General features: G+C 45.4%; 1 protein-coding gene across 1 annotated transcript; it reads left to right on the top strand.

Annotated features, from left to right (window-relative positions):
- The first annotated feature begins 932 nt into the window (after positions 1-932).
- On the top strand, positions 933-8,658 carry LOC144693999 (cysteinyl leukotriene receptor 1-like). The gene is made up of 2 exons (XM_078564287.1): positions 933-1,103; positions 5,844-8,658. Exon 2 carries the CDS (start codon positions 5,854-5,856, stop codon positions 6,985-6,987), a length of 1,134 nt encoding a protein of 377 aa, XP_078420413.1. The 5' UTR covers positions 933-1,103; positions 5,844-5,853; the 3' UTR covers positions 6,988-8,658.
- The last annotated feature ends 5,428 nt before the right edge of the window (positions 8,659-14,086 follow it).

The raw sequence follows: 14,086 nt of genomic DNA, 5'->3' as shown, positions 1-14,086 counted from the left end.
AGCAACTATTATAATGTAGGAAATGCAGCATCCAATTTATGCACAGCAAGGTCCCACAAACAGTAATGTGTTAATGAGCACACAATATGATTTTTAGTGATATTGGTTGAAGGATAAATATTGGCCAGGAGAACACCCCTGCCCTTTTTTGAGATAAAGCCTTGGGATTTTTTTTTTACAGCGGACTGTTCACCATATTATCTACAAGATATCACCTCTGAGAGTACAGTATGTGCTTAGGATTGGTTGGGGGAGGGGGAGGGGGAGGGTGGTGTGGTGGGAGACAGCCAGGACTTCTGTGTTCCAAGTCCTGTGGAGTGGGACTTCAGCCCACAACCCACTGGGGCTTGGCTAAAGACTTAAATTGAATGTCCCCTCACTTCTCATTGCAGCAATTCAAAAGGCCTAGGTTAAAAAAATAGAGGAAAGGCAAAGGGAAATTATAAAGCAGAACTCGAACCGTGAACAGGAAAGCTGTAAGATTTGTAGACATCATAACCTTCCTTATTAGGGTAAAAAGAATGAAAACAACTTTAAGCACCATGAAAAGGATAACTGCAAGGATCATTCCTCTGCAGCTGTTGTGAAGTCTTCTTTACTGATGGCTCTGGTTGTCTGGCACCTTTCCTCTTTTTATTTTGCTGGTATATTTTAGTCAAAATGAAGTTTTGGCGATGTATGGGTTTTAAAGAAATGCCTGCATGGTATCCACTGGAGCAAAGGAATAACTCAGCCGCATATCTTTAACTTTGAAAGAGAAAATCACCTGTCTGGTTCGCACCGGGCTGATCAGTTTGTACTTCTGGCTCAGAACGGTGAATTTGATGCCTACGTCTGTGTGTTTTGGCTTTTTGCAACTCACTAGGTTTTCTTTCGTTCCCTGCTGCACATGGTGCTCCTGACACAGCGTCTCCTGGAAGCTGCTGCTGTGTGTTGTGGAAGCTGTGTGGGCGGGGACTGCACTGTTGACCACACTGCTTTTACTCAGATAAATAGCAGTGCCAAATGTTGTGGAAGTAGAGCTGTAATCGAGTTCGAGCAGGAGGACAGACACCAGCCAGTAGCTGTCCAACATATCTAATCACTTGGAGACAACTTGAAATGTGAGTGTTGCCTTTTACACTGTGTTGAAAATACCATAATGTTAAGTAGGCTGCTGTTTTGAACTCAAAAACTATTAATTGAACACTAAATTGCTGACTAATTTGTTCTACTGGCTTATGGAAGCTGATGGCTGTCACAAATTTTTAGAATGAATTAATGTTACAACACTGAAGGAGGACATTTGGCCCATTCTGTCCATACTAGCAATTTTAAAGATCTATCCAATTAGCTCCGTTTCTCCTGCTCTTTCCCCATAAACCTGCCAATGTTACCTTTTCAAATTTTGAAAGTTGCTATTGAATCTGCTTCAGCCACCCCTTCAGGCAGTGCGTTCTAGATCATAACAACTCGCGGTGCAAAACAATTCTCCTCACCTCTCCTTTGGTTGTTTTGCCAATTATCTTATAACTGCGTCCCTCTGGTTATTGACCTCCCACCAGTAGAAATGGTTTCTCATGTCGAAGTGCAGACGAACTTTTCAACATTTCTGAACCGGTGCATTTCACCATTCTGGAATGTCCTGGAATCCTGTATTTTGTTATATTTTGTCCTCCCAGCCAATTAACATTTGTGTTGAAATCACAATATGAGTAACAAATGACTTTAACCTGTATTATGTGGTGTGTCGTCAGCTGTTGCAACCCACTCATTTTCAATGGGCTAATCGTTAGGATATTTAAGCAGACCAAAGATTCCCATACAACTGGCTTTGGGCACTGGCTTGATATCGGCCCAGCTCCGACATCAGCTCTCCCAGCTGTTAGATTGCATTGTTGGGACTACGACAGCCATTTCACATTTGGAAAGCTGGTCAACAGACCAGAAGCTGCAGTGAAAAAAGCTGAAGAGAAGGGAGAGTAGAGGAGGTGAGTCAAGAGGTTCAATGTTAGATGGCACCAACTTAGGCTCCTTAGAAGTCTGTTGGCTGAGGGAGGAAGGGAAGACTGAGTGAAAGAGGGAGTTTCACACTCCCAAGGTCCTGGTAAAGAAAGCGTTAAGAATGTAACTAGCACCTATCAAATGCATGACTTCTACCTGGAAGGACAAGGGCAACCGGCACATGGGAACACCACCACCTCCAAGTCACACACCATTCTGACTTGGAATTATATCACCATTCCTTCATCGCTAGTCAAAACCTTGGAATTTCTCCCTAGCAGTACTGCAGGTGTGCCTACACCACATGGACTGCAGCAGTTCAAGAAGGCAGCTCACCACCACCTCCTCAAGGGCAGTTAGGAATGGGATTAATGCTGGCCCAGCCAGCAATGCTCACATCCCATGAACATATAACGCCTCACTGGGTTTGCTGCAGGCAGCTTCAGATGTTTTCCTACATTAAAGGTGCAAAGTAAATAGTTGCAGCATGTATTTGGGCATATGGCTTAGTGACTGGCTTCAAATTCTCCCAGTTGTTCTGTGCTCTGACCAGAGAACAAGGCTTAATTACGTGTGGCTTCAATGCTAACGATGCTAATGGATGCACCGTTAAAAAGGGTTACTCAATATAGAAAGAAAGAACCTGCATGAATAGCATCTTTCATGACCCCAGAATGTCTTAGACCATTTTACAATTAATTAAGTCATTTTGAAATGTGATCACCGTTGTAATGTAGACAACATGGCAAGCCACCACAGACAGCAGTGACCAAATAATTTGTTTTAGTGATAATTTAGATTTATGCCTTAAGAATCGAGAAGAGATTTTTTTTTTAACTAAACGATTTGTTATGATCTGAATTGCACTGCCTGAAAAGGGTGGTGGAAATAAATTCAATAGTAACTATTGAAAGCGAATCAGATAAGTACTTGAAAAGGAGTAATTTACAGGGCTATAAGGAAAGGGAAGTGGAGTGTGGAACTAATTGGATAGGTATTGTGGATGTACCTACACCACAAGGACTATAGCCATTCAGTAAGAGAGCTCACCACCATTTTATTTTTCAAGGGAGTAAATGCTGGTCTTGCCAGTGATGCTTAAATCCCATGAACGATTTTTAAAAAAAATTATCTTCTCTATCAGTTTGTCCCCTTATCGGCAATAAAATGTACCAGAAGAATGCTTAGCAGAAATGTAGCTCTCCCTCCCCTCTCTCCCCGCCTAAGAGTGACAGATGTTTTTGACCAGTTACTGGAACCATTGGCATGTTCACCTCACTGTCACCATTTAACAGTACAGTTTGAATTAGGGTCCGAGTGAAGCTGAATGTGTATTGACTGCATCAGTGGCTACCACCCTCAGAGCAGTCAGAGCTGTTTTATTCCACAAAGCCAATTGGTGACGGATGATACTGGAGCCAGTCTTTAGCCTCAGTCTTACGTTTATTTACGGAGTGAGATATTACAAGCATTCGCCTCCTAACTTAACTACACCACAGTTTCAAGAAGTTTCTCCCATATTCTTTTGAATATACCAATTAGCAAAAAAGGGGACAAATTAATAAATTAACAAAAGGTCAAATAAACTAACAAAGGGGATAGCCCCTTAAAAGGGGCACTGTAACAAAGGGGCAAAACTACAAAAGGAAACTTAAACTCAAACAAAAAAGTCGTTATGGAGGCCAATGGTGCACCCCAGCGCCCCCGGTGCCCACTGATCACAGAAGGGCACTGCGTGCTCCCTCTGAGTTTCATTATGTGTGCTCAAATGAAACCCCAATTAATGCATTCCACCTACTTACTATTAGTCACAATTAATATACAATTAACAGAGTAACAAGCTGGGCACTCCCTTCACTGTGGATCTTGGTGATGCAGCGGAATAGACCTCTGAGGTCGAGGTCCTGTCTGCCTCAGACCAATGAGATGAAAGTTTCTCAATTACTTGTCTTGGATCTATGACACCAAACTGTAATTGCACAGCGGCTGGAGTTTTACAGCCGCTTTGCGGTGAGGATGGGCTGCAAAATGCGGCAAGCTCTTCTAAACTCCACTGACTGTGGCTGGGACAGTGGAATCCCACCGGCCTAAAACTCCACCCATCGATTCATTCAGTGAGGCCACAAGGTTGGCTGGTGAGGGATTTGGGAAAAAAAAAAGTCATATTGCATGAGGAAGCAGGGTGTACATGTTTCTGGAACATAGGAACATAGGAACAGGAAGAAGTCATTCAGCCCGCCAAGCCTGCTCCGCCATTCAAACGGGTCATGGCTGATCATCTACCTCCAGGGAATTTTTTCCCCTCTATCCCCATCTCCCTTGATATCGTTAGTATCTAGAAATCTATTGATTTCTGTCTCGAACATGCTCGATGATTGAGCCTCCACGACCCTCTGGGTTACAGAATCCCAAAGATCCACCAACCTCGGAGTGAAGAAATTCCTCCTCATCTCAGACTTAAACGGCCTCCCCATTATTATGAGCCTGTGACCACTGGTTCTAGGCTCACCCACTCAGCAAATTTGGAAATATTTGGTCCCCACATCCAAATCATTTGTGTAGATTACGAGCAGCTGTGGCCCCGGCACTGACCCTTACAGTACCCCACTAGTAACAGCAGGTTAGGGGTAAAGCATGCTGTTACTACAGAGGAGAGGAGGCTTTACACTGTATCTGGTTTTGCTTTTCTTGACTCTATTTGATGCTGATACTGAATGCCTGAAATGTGAATAATTCTATTCACCAGCACTAACCTTCCTCGCCGTGGTTGTGTGCAACTTAATTCTTTAAATAAAAGTAGTTAATGGATATGCCTGAGAAATCTGAGCAGGCACTCTGTAAACACAAGTCTTTCTTTCCCATTTAACATATGAAACGAAAGTAAGAACTTATATTTGCAAAGTATCTTATTAGGACATCCCAATGAAGTGTCCTTTGAAGTGTAGTCGCTGTTGTAATATAGGAAATGTGACAGTCAGTTTGCACATTGCAAACTAGGCAGTGCAGCGAAGGTTCACCAGACTGATTCCTGTGATGGCAGGATTGTCGTATGAGGAGAGATTGGGCTGACTAGGCCTCTATTCACTGGAGTTCAGGAGAATGAAAGGGGGTCTCATTGAAATGTATAAAATTCTGATGGGGATGGGCAGACTGGATGCAGGGATGATGTTTCCTCTTGCTAGGGGAGGGGGGTGGTGGTCTAGAACAAGGGGGCACAGTCTCAGGCCATTGAGGACTGAGATGAGGAGAAACTTCTTCACTCAGGAGGGTGGTGAACCTGTGGAACTCTCTACCACAGAAGTTTGTGGGGGCCAAGTCACTGAATATATTTAAGAAGGAAACAGATAGATTTCTGGACTCTAAAGGCATCAAGGGGTGTGGGGAGAAAGCAGGAGCACGGCGTTGAGATAGAGGATCGGCCATGATCATATTGAATGGTGGAGCAGGCTCGAAGGGCTGAATGACCCACTCAGACTCCCATTTTCTATGTTTCTAAGTTCCGACAAACAGAATTATGACAATGACCAGATAATCTGATTTAGCGCTATTGCTTGCTGGATAAAATATTGGCCAAGACACAGCTAGGAGAGAACTTCCCGCTGCCCTTTTCTGAAATAGCGCTGTGGGACCTTTTATGCCCACCTGTGAAGGTAGAGGGGGCCCTCCGTTTAACATCTCAACCAAAGGATGGCACCTGGGCCAGTGCTGCACTCCCCCAGTAGGGCACTGACAGTGTTGACCTGGGTCAGGTGCTGATGCCTCTGGAGTGGATCTTGAACCCGCGACCTTCTGACCCAGAGACTGAGCGCGGCTAAGACCTCACCGCTGACTAATAAAATGCCTATTGATGTTTTCAACAGAGACAAAAGGATGTTGACCAGCGCAGTCCCTCACGAAAGTTCTACAATGACAAACACATCGCACATGAATGGATCAGTCTGCCTGGAAAATGAAGAGTACAAATACTGGGTCTACTCCACCGTGTATAGCATGGTGTTCGTCGTTGGCCTGCTCTCGAACACACTGGCCCTCTTTGTGTTCTACCGCATTGCAAAGAGTAAGAATGCCAGCACCGTCTACCTAATGAACCTTGCTGTCGCTGACCTCCTCTTTGTCCTGAGCCTCCCCTTGCGGATTGTCTACTATCTCAGAAACGGTGACTGGCCATTCCAGGATTTTTTATGCAGGCTCTCCACCTACACTTTCTATGTCAGCATGTACTGCAGTATTTTGTTCCTGACCTGCTTGAGCATATCGCGCTACTTGTCCCTGGTGCATCACACGAGGCACCAGAGGATATTTACCTTCCGTCGGTGCATCATAGCGTGCATCGCCATCTGGCTGTTCGTGGCTGTGAGCGCGGCCCCGTTCCTGAACGCCGGGAGTCAGGCTTTCCACGGTAAAATCAAGTGCTTCGAGCCGGTGCTCAAGGTGTCCTGGACCCGCATCGCAAAGATGAATTACTTTGCATTGGCCATTGGATTCCTCGTCCCTTTCATGACCATTCTGGTGTGTTACAGCCTGATGATAAAGAGCTTAATGCGAAGCAGCTGGCAGTCAAGGCGGGTCAAGAGGGACGTGGCCATGATTGTGCTGGTTCTGGGAGTGTTTCTGCTCTGCTTCCTGCCTTACCATGTGCAAAGGACGGTGCATCTGCACATCCTGGTTCACCACCGCACCAACTGCGACCTGGAAAACGTTCTCCGCAAGTCCGTCGTGGCCACCTTGTGTCTGGCCGTGGCCAACAGCTGCTTTGACCCCCTGCTGTATATTTTCGTGGGGCAGGGGTTCAGGACGTTTGTTAAGGTGTGGCTGAAGAAAAAGGAATCAAACGTCTCGCACAGCTCTTCCAGCAGCAAGCTCTTCGTCAGTGTGGCATTCGTGCAGCAGGGCAGGAAACTGGAGGCCTTGTCCGCAGGCACAAGCAAGGAAGCCGAGGCTTGGCTCAGCGGAGCAGACCGAGGAGAGCAGAATGGCACAACCAACGTGGAAGGTGCATTTTAACATCCAGCAAAACCGCCCCCACCGTGACTTCTCGACTCCCTCCACCGTCCTGGTTAGTTGAGAAGAGAATTTTGTCCCCGGCCACTTGGCTCACTTGACAAAGAAGCGTTTAAGGCACAAAATGGTGGAGTATCATGATGGCGACAGTTGGGAAAATGGGAATATTTTCCACAGTTCACCACCTTGTCAAGAGACCAATGTTGCCCATGTCATCGAATGGAGGTGTCAAAAAGTGTGTGGTGCAGGGGAGGAGGAGGAGGAGGAACTGGAAGGGCTGCCATCCTAGTTTTTTTTATTTGTTCACAGGATGTGGGCTTCGCTGGCTAGGTCAGCATTTATTGCCCACTCCTAATTCCCATTGAGAAGGTGGTGGTAAGCTGCCCTTTTGAACTATTGCAGTCCATGTGGTGTAGGTACACCCACGCTGCTGTTAGGAAGGGAGTTCCAGGATTTTGACCCAGCAACAGTGAAGGAATGACAATATATTTCCAAGTTCGGATGGTGTGTGACTTGGAGGGGAACTTGCAAGTGGTGGTGTTCCCTTCTATCTGCTGTCCTTGTGATTTTAGATGGTCAAGGTTGTGGGTTGTTATCCTTGATGAGTTGCTGCAGTGTATCTTGTAGAAGGTACACACTGCTGCCACTGTGCATCTAGGAGACGCACAGTCATTGTGCTGTCACTGTGTGTCGGTGGAACTATTGGTCGTACAGCCACATAGGCAGAAGCCATGGTAGGATATGACTTTTAAAAGAGGGAAGACAAAGGAAACTCCTTAATCATATATGTTAAAAAACTTAAATGTAAAACAAAAACTGCCACATAAATAATTTTCTCTTATTTGTCTGGACATTTTTATGCTTTAACACTCCAAAAATATTTAATCAAACATCATTGTCAACCTTCTGAAGAATTCCTTCAAAATCTTTTGTGGACCAATCTCACCGTGTGCTTTTGGTATAAGTCAATCAAAAGCCCAGGCCGCTGTGATGCCACTGTTCACCACCAGGGCAGCAGTTGGACGGAAGGAGATGCATGTAGACCTAAGTGCCAGCAAAGATATGTTGGTCAGAATGGCCTGGTTCTGCATTGTAATACCTATATACTCCTATGTATTGCCACCCACAAGAAGTGCTACCAACCACAAGTCATCTCCAGACACTGGGAGTTGTGTGGGGGTAAGAGATGGTGGTGAATAATTTGCAACTGAAGGATCAGGCAATCTCTAAATTACACGAGGACTGAGGATTGCAGAGGGACCACATGGAGGGATAAGGGAACCCAGATCCTCACAACATTAGATCTACCACCACAGGGAAGAATAAGTAAAATGAAAGTATGTACGTCTGTCGCAAAATTAACACCTCCTCCACCACCCCCTTCAACCTATCAGCAGCTCTGTGCACCAATTAACTATGTCCGACCAGCCCCTTTTTTTAAATGCTTCAAATGTAACTGGAAAAAGTGTTATTTTGTATGATTGAGATACTCAATTATATTAGTAAATTGTTAATTTAAAAAGCTTGATGCACTTTTCTCTACTTGTTCTTGTAATATTAAAAAGTGTAAATGTGTTCACTTTGTAAATGTGAAGTCACAAAAATTGTTGCTCCTTTGTATAATTCATTGTGTATTATTATTTTATAGATTATATTAAATTACTAAGGCGTTTAGCTTCCTTTATCAGCTCTAGCTCTGTGGGTAGTACACCTGGCCATTATATCAGCAGATCATGAGTCCCAGTCCCACTCCAAATACTTTGAGCACCATAATCAAGGCTGACACTCTAGTATAATACTGAGCAAGATGCAATCTTTTTGGATGAGGCATTAATCTGAGGCCCTGCCTGTCAGGTGCCATTGAGATCCCACGGCACTATTTAAAAAAGATTATCCCGGTCAACATTTTCCCCTCAACCCAACATCTGGTTGTTATCATATTGCTGTTTGTTGGAACTTGCTTTGCGCAAGTGCCTGCTGCAGTTCCATGCATTACAGCAGTACACATGAGAAGTACTTCATTGGCTATAAAGTGCCTTGGAACGACCTTGAGATCATAAAAGGTACTATATAAATGCAAATCTTCTTTAACATACAACACATTTATCAATAATGTCGACAATAGTTTTAATTTCTGTTCATTCATGATAAGTACATAGGTGGGAATTCTGCCTTTAAAACAAATACAAGCATATTGAAACAACTTGCTTGCCAAAAGTGTGGCTCCCATTCAGACATGACCCCACTGACAGGGGAGAAGAAAAACAGTGCAGATGTTGACTCTATCAACATTGGTGTATCCAACATTAATTACTGGAAGTTACATGACTGTTTTCCTCTGGCCTGTTGTTTGAGTGACTGCTTGAAAGCAATACAATAAAAAAAATAACAATTTATAGTTATAAGCCATGGGGGTGGAATTTGATTTTGGTGACCTACCACACAGGATGGGTGTGTAAGAGACTGACAATTCACGATTGTCCATCACCCACTACTGCTAAAGGATAATTTCATGACTCCCACCTCCACAAGCACATATTTTCTGCAGCTCGTCACTGCTCTAATTTGATATTACTGACCTTAATAACTAGCTTGGGAATAGGAACACAGTGGGTCAGATTGGGTCCTGTTTTACACAGAAGATACAGCACAAACAGGCTATTCAGCCCAACTAGTCAGTGCTGGTGTTAGTGATTTTTAAAAAATTTATTGATGGGATGTGGGCGTTGCTGGCTAGGCCAACACGAATTGCCCATCCCTAATTGCCCTTGAGAAGATGGTGGTGATCTACATTCTTGAACCTCTGCAGTCCATGTGGTGTAGGTACATCCATACTGCTGTTAGGAAGGCAGTTCCAGGATTTTGACCCAGTGACAATGTAGGAACGGGTGATACATTTCACGATGGTGAGTGGCTTGGAAGGGAACTTCCAGGTGGTTGTGTTCCAATGTGTCTGATGCCTTTGTCCTTCTAGATGGTCATGGTCATGGGTTTCAAAACTGCTGCCCAAGGAGGCTTGATGAGTTCCTGCAGTGCATCTTGTAGATGGTACACACTGCTGTGTCGGTGGTGGAGGGAGCGAATGTTTGTGGATGAGGTGCCAATCAAACGGGCTGCTTTGTCCTGGATGGTGTCAAACTTCTTGAGTGTTGTTGGAGCTGCACTCATCCAGGCAAGTGGAGAGTATTCCATCACACTCCTAACTTGTGCCTTGTAGATGGTGAACATTTGTCTCCTCCCATTCTATCCACTTCCCTTCAGCCTTGGTTATGTATTAAATGAGTGTTACTGAGGCCAATTAATGGCTTCTTAAGGACCTCCCCTGCCATTGCTAGGATTTTACCAACGATGGGGGAAGCCAGCATCGAGTGTCCAAGCCCACCCAGTAAAACCTGGCGAGCATTGTGGCCGGGCTAGGGGCATGTTATCCTCTAGTGAGGCACCTTGTGCCCATCGAAGGACCCCCCCCTCCAACAAGGTCTTTCACATGCCCGTGTTTCCCCTCCTCCCCACCTTGTTGATTCCAGACCCTCCATTCACCTTGCCAGGGGCCTGCCAACCTGGCCCAGTGAGACCCCAGGGTTTATCTGTAAGTACTGCCTGCAGTACCAGCAGTGGACACAGCTCCCAGTGGCACTGCTGGGACAGAAGGGCTGCCAGCCATCTGATTGGCCAGCTGCTCTTAGAGGCGGAACTTCCTTTCCAATGGGGGTAGAAGGCCTGTCATAAGCCAATTAAAGACCTGACCCCTGCAGGATGAGCCGGCCAAGTGCAGGCAGGCTAGTCACCAACTTTTGCGCCGGGGAAGATGGGGACAGAATTCCTGAGCACGGTTTTCAGGAGTTTGAGGAGTCTCCCTTGCCTCTTCTGTCAGGTAACAGAGGTGGCAGCATTCCTGTCCTGAAGATAGAAGTTTGTGGCTCCAGTTCCACTCCAGGACTTGAGCGCAAAAATCAAGGTTGACACCTCCACGCAGCTCTGAGGGAGTGCTGCATTGCCAGAGATGCTGTCTTCCAGGTAAGGTGTTAAACTCAGACCCTGTCTGCCTTCTTGGGTGGACATAAAAAGATGCTATGGCACTGGCCAATATTTATCCCTCAGCCGACATCACAAAAACAGAGATAAAAACAAAAAGCTACTGCGGATGCTGGAAATCCAAAACAAAAACAGAATTACCTGGAAAAACTCAGCAGGTCTGGCAGCATCGGTGGAGAAGAAAAGAGCTGACGTTTCGGGTCCACATGACCCTTCAACAGAACTGAAGCATAGTTAGGAGAGGGGTGAAATATAAGCAGGTTTAAGGTGGGGGGCGGGGGGAGAGAGAAGTTGAGGGTGGGGTGGTTGTGGGGACAAGCAAACAGTGATAGGAGCAGATAATCAAAAGATGTCACAGACAAAAGGATCAAAGAGGTGTTGAAGGTGGTGATATTATCTAAGAAAAGTGCTAATTAAGAATGGATGGCAGGATACTCAAGGTACAGCTCTAGTGGGGGTGGGGTGGAAAGACTAACAAAGTATTAGTTGTAGATTTAAAAATAATGGAAATAGGTGGGAAAAGAAGAATCTATATAAATTATTGAGAAAAAAAAAGGGAGGGGGAAGAAACGGGGTGGGGAAGGGGGGAGGGGGAGTTTAAGATCTAAAGTTGTTGAATTCAATATTCAGCCCGGAAGGCTGTAAAGTGCCTAGTCGGAAGATGAGGTGCTGTTCCTCCAGTTTGCGTTGGGCTTCACTGGAACAATGCAGCAAGCCAAGGACAGACATGTGGGCCTGCGGTCTGTCCGCAAGAAAGACCCAAACCTCCCTGTCGCTTGCCATTTTAACACTCCACCCTGCTCTCTTGCCCACATGTCTGTCCTTGGCTTGCTGCATTGTTCCAGTGAAGCCCAACGCAAACTGGAGGAACAGCACCTCATCTTCCGACTAGGCACTTTACAGCCTTCCGGGCTGAATATTGAATTCAACAACTTTAGATCTTAAACTCCCCCTCCCCCCATCCCCACCCCGTTTCTTCCCCCTCCCTTTTTTTTTCTCAATAATTTATATAGATTCTTCTTTTCCCACCTATTTCCATTATTTTTAAATCTGTAACTAATACCTTGTTAGTCTTTCCACCCCACCCCCACTAGAGCTGTACCTTGAGTGTCCTGCCATCCATTCTTAATTAGCATTTTTCTTAGATAATATCACCACCTTCAACACCTTTTTGATCCTTTTGTCTGTGACATCTTTTGATTATCTGCTCCTATCACTGCTTGCTTATCCCTACAACCACCCCACCCTCAACTTCTCTCCCCCCACCCCCCACCTTAAACCAGCTTATATTTCACCTCTCTCTTAACTATGCTTCAGTTCTATTGAAGGGTCGTGTGGACCCGAAACGTCAACTCTTTTCTTCTCCACCAATGCTGCCAGACCTGCTGAGTTTTTCCAGGTAATTCTGTTTTTGTTATCACAAAAACAGATATCTGGTCATTTTCACAGTGTTTTAGGGAGCTCGCTACATGCACATTTGGCTGCCGTGTTTCCTACAGTACAACAGCGGCTACACTTCAGGAGTACTTCATTCGTTGTAAAGCATTTTTGAACATCCTGAGATCATGAAGGACGCTCAATAAATGCAAGTTCTTTTTTTCCCCCAAGGATACTCTATATCATTAAGAGTTGGTATTCTGTCTAAATACTTTCTAACCAATGATGTGGGGGAGGAGGTAGCGTAGTGGCATTGTCACTGGACTAGTAGAGACCCAGGATAATGATCTGGGGGCCTGGGTTCAAATCCCACCATAGCAGGTGGTGAAATTTGAATGAAATAAAAATCTGGAATTAAAAGTCTACCGATTGTTGTGAAAATCCAGCTGCTGCACTACTTACTCTCCCTGAACAAGGGCAACTAGGGATGAGCAATAAATGCCAGCCTAGCCAGCAGTGCCCACTTCCCATGAACAAATTTTATTTTTAAAAAGTTGAAAACAAAAAGTAAAACACCGTGGGTGCTGGAAATCAGGACTGAGGGGAATACTCAGCAGGTCAGCCAGTGTCTGGAGAGGGACAGAGTTGATGATTCAAGTTGACGTTCTCTCACTGAAAGCTGAAACATTGGCCTGACATGTTATGGCTCAAAGGGATGAGCTTGCTAATCAGAGCCACTGTGTCGGGTCTCTTAGACTTAATTAATGAATGGCAGTCTCATGAAATTTTACAGCACTGAGTGTCTGTTGGCAGAACATGTAGTGGATGAATCTTTCCCTTCAAGGGCTTTGAAAGTTTTATAATTGTTTCATAAGAGTAGGGGAGAGCAGGACAGAAGAAAGAACATTTACTGATAGAGCAGCAATCCTGCTCCTCCCCTGACCGATTAAAAAAAGCACCTGAAATTCAAATTAACAACTTACCAGCTAGAGTGATCAACTCTTATGAAATAAAATGAGGGATACTTTAACCATGGATTTAGAGGAGGGGGTGCTGGTGATCCTGGGAGCAGGGGGAGTGGTGGAGAGGTGATCAGATCTCCCCCTGAGCACGCATGCTCATGAAAAGAAAAGAGTCAAAGGCAAGAGCAGACTCCCAGGCTCAGTCCCCCACAGGCTGTCCGAGAAATAAGGGAGCAAGGTGTGCAGGGCAGTCAAAATAAGGGACAATCCCTTAAAATACGGGACAACTGATCAACCTGCTTCCGGCCCACAGTACACCTCCCGGCAGGTCTGGCCTAATGGAGAGGCCATGTTACTGCTTCCCAACTCAAGGCCCAGACTAAAATGGCAGATCAGGTTCTGGTGGTGTAATTGTGGCCTGATCTCTGCATATTTTAATGAGAATTGGATAAATACTTGAAGGGGGGAAAAAAAAATTGCAGAGCTATGGGGACGGAGCAGGGGAAATTGGGACCGAGTGAATAGCTCTCCCGGTGGGCCGACATAGACGGGATGGGCCAAATGGCCCCTCTCCGTGCTATGTGGTTCTTTGATTCCATGACCCTGCTGTCTTTCTGCGGATGTTACACACGCCGGCTCAATATTGGAATAGGGCAGAAAGGCAGCTTGATCAGAGGGGTCCTCATTGTTGCCACCAGTTTGGGGCTGGGAATTAAAACCAGGATCCC

This window comes from Cetorhinus maximus, chromosome 19 (genome assembly GCF_964194155.1).
Source record: "Cetorhinus maximus chromosome 19, sCetMax3.hap1.1, whole genome shotgun sequence".
NCBI classification, from domain to species: Eukaryota; Metazoa; Chordata; class Chondrichthyes; order Lamniformes; family Cetorhinidae; genus Cetorhinus; species Cetorhinus maximus.
Note: the sequence above shows the minus strand (reverse complement) of the source record. Positions and strands in the feature narration are given on the sequence as shown.

Coding starts and splice junctions, on each gene's coding strand:
- LOC144693999 (XM_078564287.1), top strand. CDS start 5,854: ATGTTGACCAGCGCAGTCCCTCACGAAAGTTCTACAATGACAAACACA.